The sequence below is a fragment of the Phoca vitulina genome, unplaced genomic scaffold, assembly GCF_004348235.1.
Source record: "Phoca vitulina isolate PV1807 unplaced genomic scaffold, GSC_HSeal_1.0 scaffold59, whole genome shotgun sequence".
NCBI classification, from domain to species: Eukaryota; Metazoa; Chordata; class Mammalia; order Carnivora; family Phocidae; genus Phoca; species Phoca vitulina.
Genome location: NW_022589762.1, coordinates 9,068,011 through 9,091,762, shown reverse-complemented (window position 1 = coordinate 9,091,762; position 23,752 = coordinate 9,068,011). Strand labels below are relative to the sequence as shown.

General features: G+C 37.5%; 1 protein-coding gene across 7 annotated transcripts in view; it reads right to left on the bottom strand.

Moving 5' to 3' along the window:
* Positions 1 to 23,752, bottom strand: part of KLRG1 (killer cell lectin like receptor G1) — a 49,527-nt gene that overhangs the window by 19,887 nt on the left and 5,888 nt on the right. For 5 of the 7 annotated variants that reach the window (XM_032390997.1, XM_032390992.1, XM_032390994.1 and 2 more), the window contains exons 2-3: positions 9,724 to 9,772; positions 2,076 to 2,180 (exon numbers count right to left, since the gene is read on the bottom strand). Coding sequence is in view for 5 of the 7 variants with exons in the window: in XM_032390992.1 (XP_032246883.1) it covers positions 2,076 to 2,180; positions 9,724 to 9,772 (154 nt within the window). In the remaining 2 variants the exon portion in view is untranslated. Of the gene's footprint in view, positions 1 to 2,075; positions 2,181 to 9,723; positions 9,773 to 10,060; positions 10,071 to 12,044; positions 12,310 to 23,752 lie in introns of those variants that run through there. The other 2 variants (XM_032390993.1, XM_032390996.1) reach the window with 2 other exon arrangements.

Sequence of the window (23,752 nt, the reverse complement as noted above, 5' to 3'; positions counted from 1 at the left end):
CGATACCCCATGATAATGCAAAAGAAAAGGACAGGGGCGCCTGGGTGGCTCAGATGGTTAAGCATCTGCCTTCGGCTCAGGTCATGATCTCAGGGTCCTGGGTTTGAGCCCCGCATTGGGCTCCCTGCTCGGCAGGGAGCCTGCTTCTCCCTCTCCTTCTACTGATCCCCCTGCTTGTGCTCTCTCGCTCTCTGTCAAATAAATAAATAAAATCTTTTAAAAAAAGAAAAGGACAGAAACTAGAAAAAGCAAACTTAACTAGAGTGAAAGATAGGTGTTTTATCTTTTATCACAAATGTGATTGTCATCATCAGATATTAGATGAAAGACTTACACTTCAGCAAAAAGAATTTATCAAACAAGTTTCTGACAGAGAAGGATATCAGATGCTAAAGTGAGAAGTGATGTAATTTCTGCACAGGGCTCTTTTAAATACAGAACATTCTCACTCCTTTAAAAGGGCTGGATTATATCTTAAAAGGGGGGGGGGTTGCCTCAGTGGCTCAGTCAGTTAAATGTCTGCCTTAAGCATCTGCCTCCAGCTCAGGTCATGATCTTGGGCTCCTAGAAATAAACCCTGCATTGAGCTCCCTGCTGAGCGGTGGGTCTGCTTCTCCCTCGCCCTCTGCCCCTCTCCCTGCCTCATGCTCGATCTCTCTCTCTCTCTCTCAAACAAATAAAATCTTTTTAAAAAATGGCTGGATTATAGTTCTGTGAAAATGAAAGGGAACTGAATAAGCTTTCGAGGTCATTTCAGCCAAGGTTCCATAATTCTATTGATTTTCTACTTTCATAAAATACATTTGTATAAACCCCTCACTGGCACAATTCCACGACAGGCGCATATGAATCATTATAGCAAACGAGTGTGAATACATGACTGCACAATAGGTTATATACCTAATCTAGGTTTGGGGGTTAAAAAGTAGCAAAGGCAGTCCTTTTTAAAAATGTCAAAATTAGACAACCTTTCTGTGGCGGCGTGTGACCAATGCAGGGTTCTGTAAATCAAGCTATACAGTTAGCACCTTATAAATGTGTGCTTTTTCCGTACAACTGTGACATTATCCAGCCTGAATGAGAAATTCCCAACTTCCTTGGAGTCTCTTTCTGCCAAAGGACTTGGGTCTGAGGTAGAGGTCCTAGGGCTGAACCCTTAGAGTCCTTTTTTTTTTTTTTTTTTAAAGATTTTATTTATTTATTTGACAGAGAGACAGAGAGAGAGAGAGCACATGTAGGCAGAGCGGCCGGCAGAGGGAAAGGGAGAAGCAGGCTCCCCGATGAGCAAGGAGCCCGATGCGGGGCTCGATCCCAGGACCCCGGGATCACGACCTGAGCCGAAGGCAGACAGTTAACCGACTGAGCCACCCAGGCGCCCCTGAACCCTTAGAGTCCTAATGAATAAAGTCTGTATAACAATCATCTCCAGATAACATAAACTTAAGTCAGCACTCTGGATTATAAAATAATAAACTGAGGGCTTTCTGGATCATCATAGTTAATGATCTAGAAGAATTAAATCTAGAAAATTTCACTTCAATGTGAAAGCACTCTAACTGGAAAAAAAGCAGAATATATTTAATTAAATTTTGATATATCTATTTTGTGAAAAGTTAAACACAATACATAAATAATACAATTTTATTTGATTATCATAACAGATATGGTATTAGGAAAGTGTTTATGATATAATACCCAGTCTTACTTTAAAAAAAAAAAAAAAAAAGGTGGGGAAAATTTTAGAGGACTTGATATTCTTTGTTAAAAGAATAAATACTTACACAAATGCCTGTAGTCAAAGCCTAGGAGACGATACCCAGGAAATGTTGTGTACAAGTGATTTATTTTGTTGGCATTATTTTTCATTTTTCAAATGTTCTGTTATGTTATGTTGCTTTTATAACAAAATATAAGTAAAATAGGGATACTTCTGACTACTTTAGTCAGAAGAGCATGCAACTCTTGATCTCAGGGTCATGAGTTCAAGCCCCACATTGAGTGTAGAGATTACTTAAATAAATAAACTTTTAAAAAAATAGGCAAAATAAAAGATTTTAACTTAAGTTAGTACTTACCCTGGCAGCGAATCCACTGGACAAGCAGGAAACACACAAAAATGGTGTTCAGAAGTCCCAAAGCTATTGCCACATGGCATGAGAGAGGGAACCTGGAAGAAGAAACTGCAAGAACAGAATCCAAAACAAAATCCTGAGTTAGAATAAAAGTTGAAGGAAAAGAAAAGGCAAAGGAAGGATATCTGGAGCCTTGAAGAAATTTGGCCTAGTGAGAACTGAGACCTAGGCCCTAAAAGTTTCTTTGCTGGATATCAGGGATTTGCTCTAAAGTCTAGAGTAACAACCCACCTCTTTACCAAGGAACATCCTACATTTATCAAGTTAAGAATACTTTTTTCTTGGGATGCCTGGGTGGCTCAGTCGGTTAAGCGTCTGCCTTCAGCTCAGGTCATGATCCCAGGCTCCCGGGATGGGTCCCGCATCGGGCTCCTTGCTCAGTGATGGGCCTGCTTCTCCCTCTGCCTGCCACTCCCCCTGCTTGTGCTCTCTCTCTCTCTCTCTGGCAAATAAATAAATAAAATCTTAAAAAAAAAAAAAAAGAATCCTTTCTTGGGGGGCACTGAATGGCTCAGTCTGTTAAGCAGCCAACTCAATTTCAGCTCAGGTCACGATCTCAGGGTCTTGGGATCAAGCCCCATGTCAGGCTCCCTGCGCAGCGGGGAGTCTGCCTCAGGATTCTTTCTCTCCCTCTGCCCCTCCCCACCAAAATAAATAAATTAATCTTTATTTTTTTCTAAAGATTTTATTTATTTATTTGAGAGAAAGAGAGAGCGTGAGAGAGAGTGCATGAGCAGGAAGAGGGGGAGGAGGAGAAGCAGGCTCCTCACTGAGCAAGGAGCCTGATTCGAGACTGGATCCCAGGACCCTGGGATCATGACCTGAGCCGAAGGCAGATGCTTAACCATTGAACCACCCAGGCGCCCCTGTAATACCATTTAACCCAATTTAAAAAATACATATTTTGACTAGAAAAAAATTGATAATGCAATTCTCATTCTCTTCTCCATTTCAAAATCTCCCTCTTATCACCAGTATATCACATCTCTTTCTCTGTGCCTTTTTCCACTTTCTGAATGGCCTCTTCTAACTCACCCTCTAGAGAGTTCTCTTTAAAAAAGACTGCCTTTTCTTTTTCTTGCAGTTGGTGCTTTTATATATACATAAACTTACTAATATATATATAATTTATATATAAATATTATAGATATAAGTATATAAAAATATAAAAATTTATATGTATAAATTTTTCTGGATTTTTAAATATCAATATATATGAAGTTTCCAAAAATGTGTATGTCCTTTCCTGACCTCTCTATATTCAATTCCATTGGTCTATGTGTCTACTCCAGCATCAACAGCAGTGTTGTGTTTTTGGGGTTTTTTTAAGATTTTATTTATTTATCTGCTAGAGATAGAGAGAGAGTGAGAGTACAAGAAGGGGGAGCGGCAGGCAGAGGGAGAAGCAGGCTCCCTGCTGAGCAGGGAGCCCGATGTGGGACTCGATCCCAGGACCCTGGGACCATGACCTGAGCTGAAGGCAGCCGCCTAACCGACTGAGCCACCCAGGCGTCCCAACAGCAGTGTTTTAACTAAAACAGCTGTATAATGTCCCCCACCACCACCAACTCTACATTAAAATTTGGGATAGGATTATGTTAAATCTATAAATCAATAGAAGACCTGTTGGAATATTTGACATCTGAACATATCAAATCTTCTAATTCATGATCACAAATATCTCTCCACTTATTTATATGCACTATACAAGAATTTTAATTTCTCTAGAATTTTGGGCATCCTTGGTTATATTTATAACTAGTTTCTTAATATTGTTGATGCTATTTAAGTAGTATCTTTTTCTATTTTTTTTTCCCTGTTTGTTGCTGGGATATGGAAGTGTAATGGAGTTTTATATATCATTTTGTATCTAGTAAACTTACTTAAATCTCTGAATATGATAGATTCTTTTGGATCCCCTATTTATTTGTGACTTCTAAGCTTTTCCTGGTTAGTCTAGCCAGATACCTGTATGTTGTTTTTTGCTGTTGTTGGTTTATTTGGTTTTTTAAGGAACCAACTTTTTCTATTGTTGCATGTCTCTCTATTATATGCGTGTTTTCTGTTTTATTTATTTTATTTTTTTGCGGATGTGTTTTCTTATTATTAATTTCTGCTGTTAACTATATTATTTGCTTCTACTTTCTTTGGATTTTATTTCTCCTTTTTTATACATTAAAAAAGTATTCTATTTTTTAGATGGATATTTGACTCAGAAATTTTTATCCTTTCAGCTAAAAAAAGATTTATTTATTAATTTATTTTAGAAGTTGGGGTAGCAGCAGAGAGAGAGAGAAACTGAAGCAGGTTCCATGCTGAGCATGGAGCCCGACTTGGGGCTCCATCTAACACCCCCGAGATCATGACATGGGCCAAAACCAAGAGTCGGATGCTCAACCAACTGCACCACCCAGGTGCTCCATATCCTTTCAGCTTTTTATTTTTTATTTTTTTTTAGATTTTATTTATTTGAGAGAGAGAGACAGAGATAGAGAGGGAGCACAAGTGGGGAGGGGAGGGAGAAGCAGGCTCCCCACAGAGCAGGGAGCCCGATGCGGGACTCGATTCCAGGACCCTGGGATCATGACCTGAGCCGAAGGCAGACGCTTAACCGACTGAGCCACCCAGGCGCCCTCCTTCCAGCTTTTTAATATAAATATTTAAGACTAGAAGTTTCCTAAAAGTACAGCTTTAACTGCACCCTACATATTTGGTATTTAGGATTTTTATCATTCAGTTAAAATGTTCTAAATTTTCTTTCCAACTTCTTCTTTGACCCATAGATTATATTAAATACTAAATGTGTTAGTTTATTCCCTCTTTTTTGCTGGTTTGCTTTGTTGTTGTTTCTAGTTTCTGACTTAAGTACACTGAGGAAAGAAGATATGCCATGTATGATTTCAGTCCTTTGAAATTTGTTTAAACTTTTTTTATGGCCCATTATATAGTCAATTTTGCAAATGTTCCCTGTGTGTTTGAAAAAAATTATTTTGCACTTGGTGGATATGATATTCTGTATGTGTCAAAATTTAATTATGCTGTAAAATTTTTGTCTGACTTTTTTATATCAATTATGAGAAAACTTGAAGTCTCCTACAATAATTGCAGAGCTATTCATTTCTCCTTATAGTTCAGTTTTTGTGTCATGCATCTTTCCTACAGATACTCACCCATGTTTTAAGCAGACACAAAATTATACATGCATATATAGGTATATATATTTGAATTGTAACTTTTGTCCTTATAAATATGACCCTCTTTCTCCCAAGAAATTCTTCCAGCCTTAAAGTCTATATGCATGATAATTAATATAATAAATAATAACTAGCTTCCTTTTAGTTAATGTTTGTGCAGTATATTTTTCCATCTTTTACTTTCAACTTGTCTGAATTATGTTAGATCTTTTTCTAATTGACAGCATATATTAGATTCTTTTTTAAAATTCAATCTGACAATCTTCATCTTTTTACAGGAGCATTTAGTTCCTTTTAGTCCATGTAACAGCTGATATATTTGTGTTTATACCTAATCTTCTATTTTTCTTTTTGTATTATTGATCATTTATTCTTTTCCCACTACTAGTTTAGAAGCTATACATTGTGTTTATATTTTTTAATACAAACTACTACAGACATCCTTAATTGATCAAAGTCCAAATTTAGCTAATACTTTTAACCTTCTCTGGTATATTTTAGGGACCACAGAAACTTTTGCTTGATTTCTTTCTTTCTTTACATTTATGTTATTGTCCTTGTTTATTTTAATTTTTTTTAACCATAGAGATATATTTTTTTGAGATATATTTTTTTAAAGATTTTATTTATTTGAGAGAGAGAGAGCATGAGGAGGGGGGAGGAGCAGAGGGAGAGGGACAGACTCCCCCCTGAGGAGGAAGCCTGATGAGGGGCTTGATCCCAGGACCCTGGGATCATGACCTGAGCCAAAGGCAGATGCTTAACTGATTGAGCCACCAGGTTCCCCTAGAGATTTTTTTTAAAGATATAATATATTTCTTTATTTGACAGAGAGAGGGAACATAAGCAGGGGGAGGGGGAGAGGGAGAAGCAGGCTCCTCACTGAGCAAGGAGCCTGATGTGAGACTGGATCCCAGGACCCTGGGATCATGACCTGAGCTGAAAGCAGACATCCAACTGACTGAGCCACCCAGGCGCCCAAATAAATTAATCTTTAAAAAAAAAAAAAAAAAACTTTTTTCTTTTGAAATTGTGACTTACAGTTTCACGCTTTAGTGGTGAAAATATTAATTAGTACAACCTCTTTGAAGGACAATTTGGCAACGTCTACAAAAATTGCAAAGGCATTTATCCTTTGATCCAGCAATTTCTCTTTGAGGACTTTTTCCTACAGATACTCACCCATGTGAAAACTGTCATATTTAGAAGCCAATTCATGGCAACAGTATTTTTAGGAGAAAATGTTATAGACCAGTCAAATACATTTTGATATAGCCATAAAGTGAATATGTAACTTCTAACAAAGGAATAAAGACATGGTTTTTTTTTACAGATATGAAGTGATTTTCAAGATATATAGTACAGGGAATTAAAAAAAAAAAAAAAAAGATATATAGTACAGGGAAAGAAACATTCTGCAGAACAATGTATGCTAGTATCTCTGAAAGTAGACACAAGAATCTGATAATGGGGCGCCTGGTGGCTCAGTTGGTTGAGCGACTGCCTTCGGCTCAGGTCATGATCCTGGAGTCCCGGGATCGAGTCCCACATCGGGCTCCCTGCTTGGCGGGGAGCCTGCTTCTCCCTCTGACCCTCCTCCCTCTCATGCTGTCTCTCATTCTCTCTCTCTCGCAAATAAATAAAATCTTAAAAACATAAATAAATAAAAAATGAAGTTTAAAAAAAAAAAAAGAATCTGATAATGTTGTTTGCCTCTGGGGAGGGGATATAAGTCCCTGAAGAAAAAAAGAGGAGGGATACTTTTTACCTTGTTTTCTTTTGCACCTTCTGTGTTTTGAACCATGTGGGGGTATTACCTATTCAAAATTTAAATAACTACATTTTAAATAAAAATAAAATAACCTACATCTCAGAAATGCTTTGTAAGCTGTCATTACTGAAAAAACAACGAGTTTAGGTTGATATATTTAAGGATGGAACACTACTTCATATTAACTATGTTACATATAAGAATGCTATTTTCCTTCATTTGGAAAATGGAAATTCTTCTTAACCCACTTTTATTTCAAAATCATAGTGGTCTCATAGTCTGACAATGTAGGAGTTATTTGTAAAGAACAAAAATGTATAAAGTAAGAATTTAAGGGCTAGTTTTGACCCTTTTTAACTGGTAATCTTTAATTTGGAAATTTGGAAATTAATTCTATTTGGGGCCTCACTTTATTACTTAAATTTTAGATAAATTACCCTGTAGACATGTGTGTATATCCATGAAGCATTCTGAACTTCTTTTTTTTAATCGTTGTTGTTAAGTGAGGGAGAGGTAGAAAGAGAATCTTAAGCAGGTTCCATGCCCACCATAGAGCCCGACAGGGAGTTCAATCCCAGAACCCTGAGACCATGACCTGAGCCAAAATCAAGAGTCAAATGCCTAACCAATTGGGCCACCCAGGGCCCCCCACCCCACACTTTTTTAAAATTTATTTTAGCATTCTGAACTTCTTAAAAGAAAGAAATTCATAGTGAGGAGTGCCTGGGTGGCTTAGTTGGTTAAGTGTCTGACTCTTGATTTCGGCTCAGGTCATGATCCAAGGGCGTGGGATCAACCCCCGTGTTGGGCTCTGCGCTCAGCATGAAGTCTGTTTGTCCCTCTCCCTCTACTCCTCCCCCTTCTCATGCTCTCTTTCTCTATCTCTAAAATAAATAAATAAAATCTTTTAAAAAAGGAAAAATTTATAGTGAGTGGTATCTTTAAAATGAGAGAGTTCTGCATGATAAATATTTGGACTGATACATCCAAAAACACTAGATTTCTAGTGACATAAGAAAATACATTTTCGGGATGCCTGGATGGCTCAGCTGGGTAAGCGTCTGCCTTTGGCTCAGGCTCCTGGGATGGAGTCCCGCATGGGGCTCCTTGCTCAGCAGCGAGCCTGCTTCTCCCTCTGCCTGCCGCTCCCCCTGCTTGTGAGCTCTCTCTCTCTGACAAATAAATAAAATCTTAAAAAAAAAAGGAAAGAAAATACATTTTCACTATAGTAAAATATTAAATGAAATAAATGATTTTAGATGTTATGTGAAATGAAAAAAGGTATCAAAACTTAACTGCATTTTTGTAACCACAATCCAATTCAAGAAAGTAAGCGAAATTTAAATTTTTTTTAAAATTTACTTTAGAAATATACATATTAAAAGCCTCTTAGTAGAGTATATATAGTACGTCGGCACAGAGGCAAAAATAGATCAAAATAGTAACAGTAATAATCCCACGTTGTTGTAAAATTATTAGTGATTTTTGTTTTCTTATATCTGCTTTCATAGATTCCCTATTTTCCATAATAAACATATAATAATTTCGTAAAGAGATTTTTAATTTAATTTTAAAGCTCCTAGTCTGTTTTCCTATTCCCAGGTAGAGTACCCTGGAAAGCTGGGGTGGAAATGAGCATACTGGCAGCAAACAAGAATGTGCAATGTGAACTGTATATAAATAAAAAACCACTTGCCTAGAAATCAAAATAATTATATTCAAGTTTCAACTTACCACCAGCTGTGTGACCTTGCACTTAAACTCTAGAATGTAGATTCCTTTGACTTAACATTTCTATTCCTTAGAAATTGGTACAGATATAATGCGAAAGAAAGATATCTATATATAAATGAAAATATCCAATGCCATATAAATTATAGTAATGAAAATAAATCTCAATGTCCAAGTATACTGGAATGATGTAGCAAATTATAGCAATGCTTTCAAAGAACAACACTAAAAATTATAATAAGAAGACTATGTAGCAAAAAGAGAGAAAGCTGATGAAGCCGTACTAAAGAACATACTTTATGGGAGTTTATTGCCTAAGATATAAAATCAAATATTAATTTTGGCTCTTATACTATGATCTGCCTGTCTCAGAAAGTGTTCTCTCAGGGCTCCACGTAAAAATGTCTTTTTCAACCTCAAATCCCCAGAGTCACCGGGAATACTTATTTGTAGTATTCTTAATGCCTTCTTCCTATCCCTGTCACACTCTGGTGCAATACTGTGGGAGGGGAACCTAGGTAATGTGAATCAGTTTCTTTTCTGACAAACTCTTACTATTACCCATTAGCAAAGTTACTGAGGTCTTTCTCCCAATTTAATAGTCAGAAAAACAGAGGTACTTAGAATTTAAACAGCCTTAGCTTGGGTTTCATAGATGAGACCTTAGAAGTGAACGGTCAGAAAAGACTTTACCTGAGACTTAACTAAGATCAGATCCTTGACCGTATACCAGATTTTCATATCCCAAGTCTGGACTTCCAACTGAACCAAATGTATTCCTTCAAATTACCCTTGATTTTTCTGCATCCTCTCCTCCAAACTTATTCTACCTCCCACTCATCCCTTAGTCTATGGGCACTGTGCATGGTTTTGCACACTAACTTGATAAACTTACCTTTTTGCTGTGGTCTGTAGTCATTCTGGGCTTGAGGTTCAGTAGACAACTGTAACACAGAATACATATCATTGTCAGTCATCTCCAACTAATATCATTCACATTCAGTTGAGAAAGTAAAATTACAGAAGTGTGAAGAGACACATGTCAGTGAAGAAACAGCCCAATGTCTAAACTGCAAGCAGGAAATCTGAAGGTTTTCAAGTTTTGTTTTTTTTTTCAAATGGTCCAGCATGATAAAAACAGAAGTAATTTTTCAGGAAATGACTCAAAATCTGGAGCTGATTAAGAAATTAATATTCTAATGAAGGGGGGGAAATTGGAGGGGGAGACGAACCATGAGAGACGATGGACTCTGAAAAACAAACTGAGGGTTCTAGAAGGGAGGGGGGTGGGAGGATGGGTTAGCCTGGCAATGGGTATTAAAGAGGGCACGTTCTGCATGGAGCACTGGGTGTTATGCACAAACAATGAATCATGAACACTACATCTAAAACTAATGATGTAATGTATGGTGATTAACATAACAATAAAAAATAAAAAAAGAAATTAATATTCTAAACTGTGATTTTTTTTTTTTTGCCTCACCACTCTCTCTAGATACTCATGAAATACATATTAAATTGATTCCCATGTCACTAAGTCTATTCAACAAGGAGAAGTTGCTCTGAAGTCCAGCAACTTCAATTATGGAAACTGGAATAAAAATGACAGTGTTCTTAGTTATGAATTTATCTCAGATTTTATATTTGCTTTGTTTCCTTTTGAGAAAATAGATGCATGCCAAATGGGACCGATTTCATCATTCCTTGGAGCGTTTGGTTAAGCATATGTGACAAGAGAAATGGACTGTTGACTGCATGTGCCTGGCATCATGGGGAAAATGAGCTATTTCCCAGATATATGTTTTGTGAATATGCTGTACCCCTCTGTTCCCCCAAATATCTTCCCGATTGTGCTCTAATCTTTACACTTGACCGGGTCAGAAATTCCATTAAATTTTCTCTCCTTGTTCTCTTATTTTTGTATGCAAAGACAACTATAAGGGGAACAAATCAAATAAATACAATCTAAAGGGTGAATAATATATTTCTAATAGGTGAAACATTAATAAAAAGTTAAAATAAGGAAAACAGAAACGGAATTAAAACTCTACATAAGTTCAAGACAGGAAAGAGATGAAAAGCAGGGACAGCATACTAATAAAAACTAGTATAGCTCTGGGGCACCTGGCTGGCTCAGTTGGTGGAGTGTGTGACTCTTGATCTCAGGGTCACGAGTTTGAGCCCCACATTGGGCATAGAGATTACTTTAAAAAAGTAAAAGTTTAAAAAATTAAAAAAAAAAAAACCTAGTATAGTCCTGCTTCCCACCATGACAGAGTAAGACTGGACTTGCTCTTCAGCCAAAGAACTATATACAACAAAACACACAAGGCAACTGTTTTCAGGCAGAGAAGTATAGGCAGCACTGTGATCCCTGAAAGAACAGAACACGCAAAGGTGAGCACCAGTATCACCCTGGCATTACCCTACCTCGGGGCACTTTCTGGCCCAAAGCAGGAAAATGAATCCTAAACAGAGGAGGCAGAAATGCAAGTTTTGAGCTGTTTACGTGCCTGGGGTTTGCAGGGCAGGGTAACTGATGAGAGACTGCCGAGAGAGGTGTCCAAAAAATGATATAGGAATCCACCATGGTCCTGGGCTAAGAGCTAGGCTGCAGAGGCAGAGGACAAGCCCCTGCCAGCCCCCACACTGAGATGGTCTCCTGCAGGGCCAACAGCCAGTAGAGACCCGAGGTGATGCAGTGCTGATCAGCATGAACCGAGGAAAAAAAAGTAAAGCCTGACAGAACCAAAAAGATCTACCAGTAATTTAGCTGCCTATAAGAACAAATGTTGATGCCCTTAAAAAGAAAACAACAGAAACAAAATGTGGTCTATACGTAAAATGGGATATTATTCAATCTTAAAAAGGAAGAAAATTGTGTCACTCTGCAACATGGAGGAACCTTGAAGACATTATGATAAGTGAAATAAGCCCATCATACACACACACAAAGACAAATACTCTATGATTCCACATATATGAGGTATCTAAAGTAGTCAATTCATAGAAACAGAAAATAGAATGGTGATTGCTGGAGCTGGGGAGCGGGAGGAATGGGGAAGTTATTTAATGGTTATAGTTTCAGTGCCACAAGATGAGAAACTTCTGGAGCTCTGTTGTACAAGGTGAATATACATGTATCAGTCTGTTTAGGCGGCCATAACAAAATACCCTGGACTGGGTAACTTAAACAACAGAAATTTATTTGCTCACAGCTGGGGACACTGGGAGTCCAAGATGAAGCTGCCTGCAGGGTTGATATCTGCTGAGAACTCCCCCATTGGGTTGCAGTGTCCTTCTCACCGTGGTTTCCCGTGGCCTTTCCTCGGTGCATGTGTACAGGAAGAGAGCGAGCAAGCAAGCTCTCTGGTGGCTCATCTTATAAGGATACTAATTCTAACAGATCAGAACCCCACCATCATGACCTATTTTAACTTTAATTACTTCCTTATGTTAGGAGTTAGTTAGACAGGTAGGTAGTCAGAGCCAGGGTCCCCAACAAGAAAATATGGAGTCAGGACAGCTAAAATGAAATAGCACTGACATCCTGTTTTGCAGCTTAGACAGGACCACACTAGCATTCTGCTTTGCAGCCTTTGCAGAAATGACTTCTCCAAAACGTCCTAAAATAAGACAATTAACCACAAAAGCATTTGTCAATATCACAGTCAAGGGGCAGTGAAGACATAAGCCCCCAGACATCAGCAAAAAAAGACCATCAGCACAGAGACATTAACCTAATAGCTACACAGATACGTGACCAAAGCCCTAATTGGCACAACTCAGCACACCCTGATTGCTGAAGATAGTTCCGCAAAAGAGCTCACAAAAACCCCTAAACTTAGAAACTCTGGGGGCAACCCCCTCAGGCCCCCCTCCCTCTGCGGGAGCTTTATACTTTTGCTCAACAAACTGCTTTGCTGCCCACCACTCTCCATCTGGTCTACCTCTTCATTCTTCAAAGTGGCGTGACCAAGAACCTGGGCACTAAGGGGACAAAAATCCTGTAACATTTAGAGTCCCCATCACAAAATAAAGAATAAAGCCACACTGGAGGTTAACGTTCCAACAAATGACTTTGGGGATGGAAGGGGACACAAATATTAAGTCCATAACAATATTTAACACTGCTGAACTGTACACTTAAAAACAGTTAAGATGGCTGAAGAAGAAGGAAGAGGAGGAAGAGGCCGTGGTGGCAGCATAAGAACCATAGCTTCTTGAGGAAATGACTAAATCTAGGATCAGGGCACAGAAAATCCAAGATGAGTCTGGGGCACCTTTTAGTGCTAGAAAATGAGGAAGTACTCAAAAACTAAAAAAAGAAAAAAAGATGAGGGCTTGTCGGAAGGACACAGGAACCAAGCTGACAAAGCTCCCAATGGCTAAAAATGAAACAATTAGAACAAAATAAACAATAGTATTGGATTATAACTCAGGAATAAAAAAGAGCTATGAATTCATACTGACTGATTTTTATCTGCATGTATTTATATTTAAAATTGTACATATTTATCACTCAGCCATCAAAAAGAATGAAATCTTGCCATTTGCAATGATGTGGATGGAACTGGAGGGTATCATGCTAAGCAAAATAAGTCAGAGAAAGACAAACACCATATAATTTAACTCCTATGTGGAACTTAAGAAAAAAATAGATGAAGGGGAAGGGAAGGAAAAATAAACTAAGAGGAAAACAGGGAGGCAAACCATAAGAGACTCTTAATTATGGGGAACAAACTGAGGGTGGCCAGAGGGGAGGTGGGTGGGGGGATGGGGTAACTGGGTGATGGGCATTAAGGAGGGCACTTGATGTAATGAGCACTGGGTGTTGTATGCAACTGATGAATCACTGAATTCTACCTCCGAAACTAATAATACACTATTATGTTAATTAAATTTAAAAATGTATATATTTAAAGCATATAACGTGGCACTTTTGATATAAGAACACATTGTGAAATGATTACCACAAACTAACATATTCAATACTTCTAACAGTTACCATTTGTGTGTGTGGGTGTGTGTTGAGAACACTTGAAATCTACTTTTTTTTTTAAGATTTTTATTTATTTATTAGAGAGAGAGAGCACATGCGGGGAAGCAGTCAGCAGAGGGGGAGGGAGAAGCAGGCTCTCCACTGAACAGGGAGCCCAACGCGGAGCTCGATCCCAGGACCCTGGGATCATGACCTGAGCCGAAGGCAGACACTTAGCCAACTGAGCCACCCAGGCACCCCGAAATCTACTCTAACAAATTTCACGTAAACATTTATTTTTTTTAAGTAGGGTCCTATACCCAACATGGGGCTTGAATTCACAACCCCAAGATCAAGAGTCACACACTCTGACTGAGCCAGCCAGGCGCCCCTCAAGTATATATTATTTTTTAATAGCTTTATTGAGGTCCAGTTAACACATATGCATGCATCAATGAAACCATCACCACAATCAAGAAAATAAACGTATCTGTCACCCCCGAAAGTTTACTTATGTACTCTGTACTACTGCCCTTCTGCCCCTCCTTTCTCTAGGCATCCACTGATCTGCCTTTTATCACCATAGATCAGTCTGTATCTTTCCCAAGTTTTTTTTTTTTAAGATTTTATTTATTTATTTGACAGAGAGAGAGAGCGCGCGCGCGCAAGCAGGGGGAATGGCAGGTCGAGGGAGAGGGAGAAGCAGGCTTCCTGCTGAGCAGGGAGCCCGACGTGGGGCTTGATCCCAGGACCCTGGGATCATGACCTGAGCCAAAGGCAGATGATTAACCGACTAAGCCACCCAGGCGCCCCCCAAGTTTTTCATAAAAGGAGACTCATCCATGTTGAAGTATCAGTAATGCATTCCTTTTTATTGCTGAATATATTCCACTCTATGAATAGACCAGTTTGTTTATCCATTCTCGTTAATACATTATTAACTACAGTCACCATGCTGTATGTACATTAGGTCTCCAAAGCTTAATCATCTTATAACTGAAAATTTGTACCCTTTGATCAATATCTCCCCTCTCCCCCACCCACTAGCCTCTGGTAATGACCTTTCTACTCTGCTACTATGAGTTCAACACTTTTTTTTTTTTTTAGATTCCATAGTGAGATCATGTGAAATTTGTCTTTCTGGTCTGGCTTATTTTACATAGATAATGTCCTCTAGTTTCATCTATGTTGTTGCAAATAGCAGGATTTCTTTATTTTTTAAAGGTTGAATAATTTTCCATTATATATATATATTCTCATATATATAGTGTGTATAAATATGTATTTTCTTTATCCACAGACACTAAAGTCGTTTCTGTATTGATTACTATGCATAATGCTGCAATGAACATGGCAGTGTGCATCTCTCTTCAAAAGAGTGATTTTCTTTCCTTTGGATATATAATCAGAAGTGGGATTGCTGGATCATACATTAGTTCCATTTTTAATGTTTTGAGGGGACCCCATACTGTTTTCTGTAGTGGCTATACTAAGTCACATCCCCATTCATTTTGTTTCCTTTGCTGTGCAAAAACTTAATCTCAGATAGTCCCCCTTGTTTATTTTTGCTTTTTTATTTGTTTTCTTGTTTTTTGTGGGTGGGGGGGTTGGTTTATTGTAATTTTTTAAAAATATTTTATTTATTTGACAGACACAGTGAGAGAGGGAACACAAGCAGGGAGTGGGAGAGGGAGAAGGAGGCTTCCTGCGGAACAGGGAGCCTGATGCAGGGCTCGATCCCAGGACCCTGGATCATGACCTGAGAAGGCAGACCCTTAACTGAGCCACCCAGGCGCCCCTATTGTTGTTTTTAAATACGCTCCATGCCCAGCATGGAGCCCAACACAGGGCTTGAACTCATGACCCAGACATGAGGACTGGAGATCAGGACCTGAGATCAAGAGTCAGACAATTAACTGAGCTGCCCAGGCACCCCTATTGTTGCAGGGTTTCAGGATTCTTGCCTCACAGAGTCAAAGAATGAATCTCAAGGACAAAAGGGTGAAGTGAAATGAAAATTTATTAAGTGAGGGTGAGAATAGAAAGGAAAGAAAAGAGCTCTCTGGAGTGAGAGGGGTACCCAATGGGTGCCACTGAAGGCTTTGTGAATTTGTGAATATCATGTCTATATTTAGAACAAACATGATAGACTTGTAACTATCATGAGAACAAACAAGGTGTTCTTATAAGTATCACATCTATTTCTCCCCATCTGGGATTTCTGTGAGCTTGGTTGTATCTACATCCACCCCCACACACACCACTACCCTAGTCATGTGGTCCCCTACCTAGCCTCACCTGTCCCTTACTATTTTTGCTTTTGTTACATGTGCTTTTAGTGTACATTCCAAAAAATCACTGTCAAGACCAAGTCAAGGAGCTTTTCCCCTATGTTTTCTACCAGGAGTTTTACAGTTTCCCGTCTTAGTTTTAAGTCTTTAATTTATTCCAGTTTTTTTTATATATGGTGTAAAAAAAGGGGGGGGTCCAATGTCATTCTTTTGCATGTGGACATACAGTTTTCCCAACATCATTTATTTAAGAGACTATACTTTCCCAATTGTATATCTTTATTTATTTGAGAGAGCGAGAGAGAGAGAGCACATGAGAGGGGGGAGGGTCAGAGGGAGAAGCAGACTCCCCCGACCAAGCAGGGAGCCCGATGCAGGACTCGATCCTGGGACTCCAGGATCATGATCTGAGCTGAAGGCAGCTGCCCAACCAACTGAGCCACCCAGGCGCCCAGCCAATTGTATATTCTTGATGCCTTTATCAGAAATCAGTTGAGTATATATATATGTGGGTGATAGAACTGTTCTTCCTACCCTTTTTGTGTGGTTATGCTCAAGTTTTTCTGCCCCACTGTGTTGCTGATGCTTCTTAAGTAGACTCCTGAGATCTTTCAGAGCTATTCTCATTAGTAGATAGCTAATTATTCTTCTTTGTGAGGGGATAGAAGCTGGGGTCTCCTACTCTGCCATCATGGTGATGCCACTCCTCTGAATCCATATTAATTAAATATATGCTTGAATAAATAAATGAGAGAGAAGTTATAAATCTTTCACACAGAGATTCCAAATAATATATGCAGGCACTCCCCCATCATGATATTCATTTAATTCTCCTCCTCTTGAGTGTTGGCAAGACTTAGTGACTCGCTTCCAAAGAATAACATATGGTTAGTGGAAAACAGTAACTTTACAGTAGAGAAATCTAGCAAACACAACATTTAACACATAAACAGAGTTAATCATGTAAATCACCAGTAATAAGTCATTAATATCACATACCTCCAATATGATGCAATAAGAAAGATACCTAATTACTATGGTATATTTTACCAAAACCCATAATCTCAGTCTAAAGATTAAAAAAAAAAAATCAGGTAACTGTAAATTGAGAAGCGTTCTACTAAATATCTGACTAGTACTCTTTAAACTATATCAAGGTTATGAAAAATAAGGAAATACTGAGGAACTACCACAGACCAGAGAAGATTCAGGAAATATAAATGCAAGGTGGTATCCTGGATTAGATCCTGGAACATAAAAAGAACATTAGTGAAAACCTGGTGAAATTCAAAACTTGCAGTTAGTTAATAATAGTAGAACAGTTATTAATTCTTAGTTTTGATTAAATGATTTCTTAATATGTTAACATTAGGAGAAATGGGGTGAAGGGTATGAAAAAATGCTATATAGTACCTTTGAAACTCTTCTGTAAGTCTGACGTTATTTCCAAATAAAAATTTTATTTAAAAAAGACAACATAGGGGTGCCTGGGTGGCTCAGTCATTAAGCGTCTGCCTTCGGCTCAGGTCATGATCCCAGGGTCCTGGGATCGAGCCCCGCATTGGTCTCCCTGCTCTGCCGGAAGCCTGCTTCGCCCTCCCCCACTTCCCCTGCTTGTGTTCCCTCTCTCGCTGTGTCTTTCTCTGTCAAATAAATAAATAAAATCTTTAAAAAAAAAAAAAGACAACATAATGCAGACGCCCTATAGTGTAATGTATTTAATGTCCAACATACAATAAAAAAGTATTACAATGCAAAGAAATAAGAAAATGTGAGCCACAGCCCAGAGAAAAGTAACTAACTAGAAAACAAACTTAAGATGACATAGATGTTGGAATCAGCAAACAAGGACTTTAATAGCTATATAAATATGCTCAAAGACAAGAGGAAAATATGGTCATAATGAATAAGAAGATGAAGAACCACAGCAGGGAAACAGAAACTATAAAAAAGAACCAAGTAAAATTCTTAATCAGAAAAGAATAATATCCATAATTTTAAAAAACTAAAAATTTTTTAAAATTTTAAAAATAAAAAACCCAGGGGCGCCTGGGTGGCTCAGTCGTTAAGCGTCTGCCTTCGGCTCAGGTCATGATCCCAGGGTGCTGGGATCGAGCCCTGCATCGAGCTCCCTGCTCAGTGGAAAGCCTGCTTCTCCCTCTCCCACTCCCCCGCTTGTGTTCTCTCTCTCACTGTGTCTCTATCAGATAAATAAATAAAATCTTTAAAAAAAATAAATAAATAAAAATAAAAATAAAAATAAAAAACCCAACTGAATGGGATTAACAGCAAACTGGAGAGGATAGAAAAAAAGGTCAATGGAATGTGAAGATAAGATTGCTAGAAATTATCCAATATAAAGAACAGAAAAAAATAAATAAAGGGCCTCAGTGATCTGTAGGACAATATCAAGTGCTTCTCCCTCTCCCACTCCCCCTGTGTTCCTGCTCTCGCTATCTCTGTCTCTGTCAGATAAATAAATAAAATCTTAAAAAAAAAAAAGTGAAGCCCCGGAAATGCAGGAGAAAAATAATGGAGCAGGAAAATAATTTGAAGAATTAATGATAAAGTACTTCCCAAATTTAATGCAAAATGTACAGATATGAGATATTCAATGAATCCCATTCAAGATAAATATAAGGAAAATCACACCTAAGAACACCATAACAAAACTGCTTGAAAACCAAATAAAGAGAAAATACTGCAAGCAGACAGAGAAAAACAACATATTAACAGAGGGGAACAATGACATGAATGATTGCTGAATTCTCATCAGAAACCAAGAAGGAGGGCACCTGTGTGGGTCAGTTGGTTGAGCAACTGCCTTCGGCTCAGGTCATGATCCCAGAGTCCCAGGATCGAGTCCTGCGTCGGACTCCCTGCTCAGCAGGGAGTCAGCAGGGAGTCTGACCCTCCCCCATCTCATGCTCTCTCTCTCAAATATATAAAAATTTTTTTAAAAAAAAAGAAAGAAACCAAGGAGAAAGACAATGGAATGCCATTTTTTAAAAGGTAAAATAATAATACTATTGGTATAGCCACTATGGAAAACAACATGGAGGTTCCTCAAAAAACTAAAAATAGAACTACCATATGATCCAGTAATTCCACTTCTGGGTATGTAGCTAAAGGAAATTAAATCACAGTATCAAAGAGGTATCTGCACCCCCTTATTCACTACAGCATTATTCACAATACATAAGACATGGAAACAACCTATGTGCCCACCAGTGGATGAATGGATAAAGAAAATGTGGTATACAGATACAATGGAATATTATTAAGCCATAAAAACGAAGGAAATCCTGCCATTTGTGACAACATGGATGGACTTTGAAAGCATTATGCCAAGGGAAATAACTCAGAGAAAAACAAATGCTATATGATCTCATTTATATGTAGAATCTAAAAAAACCAAACTCATATTAACAGAGAGAACAGTGGTTGCCAGAGGCTGAGGGGTGGGACAAATGAGGAGACATCGGTCAAAATGTATAAACTTCGAGTTATAAGATGAGTAAGTTCTAGGGATGTAATGTACCACATACTGATTACATGGTAACAATGCTATATTGTATACTTGAAATTTCCTAAAAATAAACGTTAAACATTTTTACCACAAAAAAAAAAAAAGGTAATTATGTGAGGTGTTGGATGTAGTAACTCAATTTATGTGGTAATCATTTCACAATATATACATATATCAAATCATCACACTGTACACCTTAAATTTACACAATGTTATATGTCAATTGTATCTCAATAAATCTGGGGTGTGGGGTGAATGATACTACCAATCCAGAATTCTATATCCAGCAAACACATCCACCAAAAATAAAGAGGAAGAAAAAAAACACTTTTATTTAAAGAAAACAGAATTGTCATTAGCAGTCCACCACTCTATGAAATGCTAAAAGCAGCTTTTCATACTGAAAAGAAATGTCACAAGATGAAAACTTAGACCTACAAGACTGAAGAACAGAAATGTTAAAACATAGGAACATATAAAAGATTGTGTTTTTCTCAATTTCTTTAAAAAAAAGAACAAAGAAAAATAAAACACACAAGACAAACTATAAACAAATAGCAAAATGACAGACCTAGAGCCAACCATATCAGTAACTGAATTCATCATAAATGGACTGCACACATCAAAAAATGGCAGAGATTGTAACACTAGGGAAAAAAAGCAAAAAATCAACAATATGCTGTGTATAACACATGCACTGTAGACATGATGACACAAAGAGATTAAAACAAAGTACAGAAAAAGACACATGCAAACAGTAACCAAAGAAACCTGAAGTGGTATATTAGTTTCTTATTATTGCTGTAACAAATACCATAAACACAGTGGCTTAAAACAATATACATTTATTCTTTCACAGTTCTGGGTGTCAAAAATTTTAAATGAAGATGTTAGAAGACTGCTTTCCTCTGGAAGCTTTAGAGAAGAATGCATTTCCTTTATTTGTCCTGCTTCTTTAAAAAAAAAAAAAAATTATTTATTTTAGAGAGAGAGGGAGGGTGGGAGAGCGTGAGTAGGGGGAGGAGCAAAGGGAGAGGGAAGGAGAGAATCTCAAGGAGACTCTCCTGATCACAGAGCCCGATGTGGGGCTTGATCTCACGACCCTGAGATCATGACCTGAGCCAAAACCAAGAGTAGAAGGCTTAACTGACTGAGCCACCTGAGTGCCCCAATTCTCCCTGCTTCTGTAAGCTGCCTGAATTCCTCGGCTTGCAGCCACTTCCTCCATTTCAAAGTGCATCACTGTTTCCATCATATCTCTTTTTTCTAACTTTTACACTACTGCCTCACTGTGATTATGCTGGATCTATGCGGATAATTCAACATAATTTCCATTGCAAGATTCTTAATTTAATCATATTTACAAAGTTTCTTTTGCTACGTAAAGAAATATATTCACAGGTTCCAGGGATTAGGACATAGACATCTTCGGAGGTGGGAGTGGGGGACATTTTTTAGCCTACCACAAGTAGTTCTATTAATATACAACAAAACTGACAAGTATAAAAGGTACATTTCATAGTTATATGAATCACAGCATCAAGTACACGTAACGACTGCAAATGAGTATGCACCTAATGATACAACTTCAAAACATATGAAGCAAAACCTCCCTGAATTAAAAAAAGAAATAAATCCATAATCATAGTTGAAAATTTAAACCCCTTTCTCAATAACTGATAAAACAATTAGACAAAAAAAAATCAGTAATGACACCAAACAACTACAGAATACACATACTTTTCAAGTGTAAATGGAATGTTTACCAAGTAAATTACATATTGGATAATAATACAAGCTTTAATAAATTTCAGTATGTTACAATGTTACAATCTACTCTGTTCTACGAGCAGAGTAGAATCAGTAACGAAAAAAATCTAGAAAGTTCCTAAATATTTAAAAATTTTTAAAACACACTTATAATCATCAGAGAAATACAAATCAAAACACAATGAGATATTACCTCACACCTGTTAGAATGGCTACTTCTAAAAATAGCCAGGGGCACCTGGATACTTCAGCTCAAGTCATGATCCCAGGGTCCTGGGATCAAGCCCCACATCGGGCTCCCTGCTCAGCAGGGAGTCTGCTTTACCCTCTCTCTCTGCCTCTCTTTCAAATAAAATCTTTTCTAAAAAAATAGCCAAAAAAACAAGAAATAACAGTGTTTATCAGAGTACTGGAAAGGATGGGAGGAAAAGGGAACCCTGTGTACTATTGGTGGGAGTGAAACCGGTGCAGCCATTATGGAAAACAGTATGAAGATACCTTAAAATATAGAACTAACATATGATCCAACAATTCCACTCCTGGGTATGCAGCTGAAGAAAACAAAATCATTATCATTTGTCTCTTTTATATCGAAATATATCCGCACTCTCATGTTCACTGCAGCATTATATATATATTTTTAAAGATTTTATTTATTTATTTGACACAGAAAGAGATAGCGAGAGAGGGAACACAAGCAGTGGGAGCGGGAGAGGGAGAAACAGGCTCCCCGCTGAGCAGGGAGCCCGATGCGGGGCTCGATCCCAGGATCCTGGGATCATGGCCTGAGCTGAAGGCAGACGCTTAACGACTGAGCCACCCAGGCGCCCCTCATTGCAGCATTATTCACAATGGCCAACACATGGAAACAAAGTATCTGCTGATAGATGAATGAATAAAGGAAATATGGCATATATACATAATAGAATATTATTTAGCCATAAAAAAAGAAAATCCTGTCATTGGTAACAACATCTTCCATCTATTCTTGAGGGAACTGTTAAGTGAAATAAGTCAGAGAAAAACAAATACTGTATGATCTCATTTATAAGTGGGATCTAAAAAACAAAATCCTGAACTCATAGAGAAGAAATTGGTGGTTGCCAGATGTAGGGGTTGAGAGTAAAGTTAAAAGGTACAAACTTCCAATTATAAAATGAGTAAGTCATAGGGATGTAATGTACAGCATGGTGACTATAGTTAACAATACTGTATTATATATTTGAAAGCTGCTAAGAGAGTAGATCTTAAAAGTTCTCACTACAAGAAAGAAATTGGTAACGGCAGTGATGGATGCTGACTAAACTTAACTGTGGTAATCATTCTGAAATGTATGCATATATTAAATCATTACATGTACACTCAAAACTAAAACTTCTATGTCAATTATAGCTCAATTAAAAAAAAAAAAGCGTTAAGGGCACCTGGGTGGCTCAGTCAATTAAGCATCTGCCTTCAGCTCAGGTCATGATCACAGGGTCCTGGGATCAAGCCCTGCATCAATTCTCCCTCTCCCCGCCACTCCCCCTGCTTGTGCTCTCTCTCTCTCTCAAACAAATAAATAAAATCTTTAAAAAAAAGAAGCGTTAGAGAGGTGAGAGGTGTTAAAAACCCACGGGACCAACCTGAGATTTTTTTCATTGATGTAATAATAAAGATAATTACAAAGAGGCAGAAAAAACAACAAAAAAAATTCTGTTAGAATAATTAACACGACTTTCTGTATACCTAAAACACACACACACATTCTAAATAATCCATGGGCCAAAGAAGAAATAATACACAAAATTAGAAATTATTTAAAAAACTAAGTAATTATGAAAATTTGTAGACCAGTAGCTTAAAGAGAATGTTAGAGCTTTAAGTGAATACAAAAGAAGAAAGATTTTAAATAAATAATCTGTTTCTAATTTAAGAAGAGACAAGAAGAACAAATTAAAAACCAAAGCAAGCAGAAGAAAGGTCAGAAATTTTAAATCCTAAATCAATAAAATTTAAAAAACTAACCACAAGCAATAGAAAAATTAACAAATTTTTATTATATAATAAAATAATATAAAATAATAAAATATTATATATTATATAATATATATAAATTAACAAAATAAAAAAATAAAAATTTGGTTATTTGATAAGATTGACTGATAAACTTCTAACAAAACTTACCAAGAAACAAAGAGAGAAGACAAATTATGAATATCAAGAATGAAGTGAGTACATTACTACAGATTTTAAAGACATAAAAAGGATAATAAGGGAATATTATATCTGTATGTCAAAAATTTAACAATTTAGATAAAATAGAAAAATTCTTTGACAAACACTGTGTATTATTTAAGACTGATGAATCACT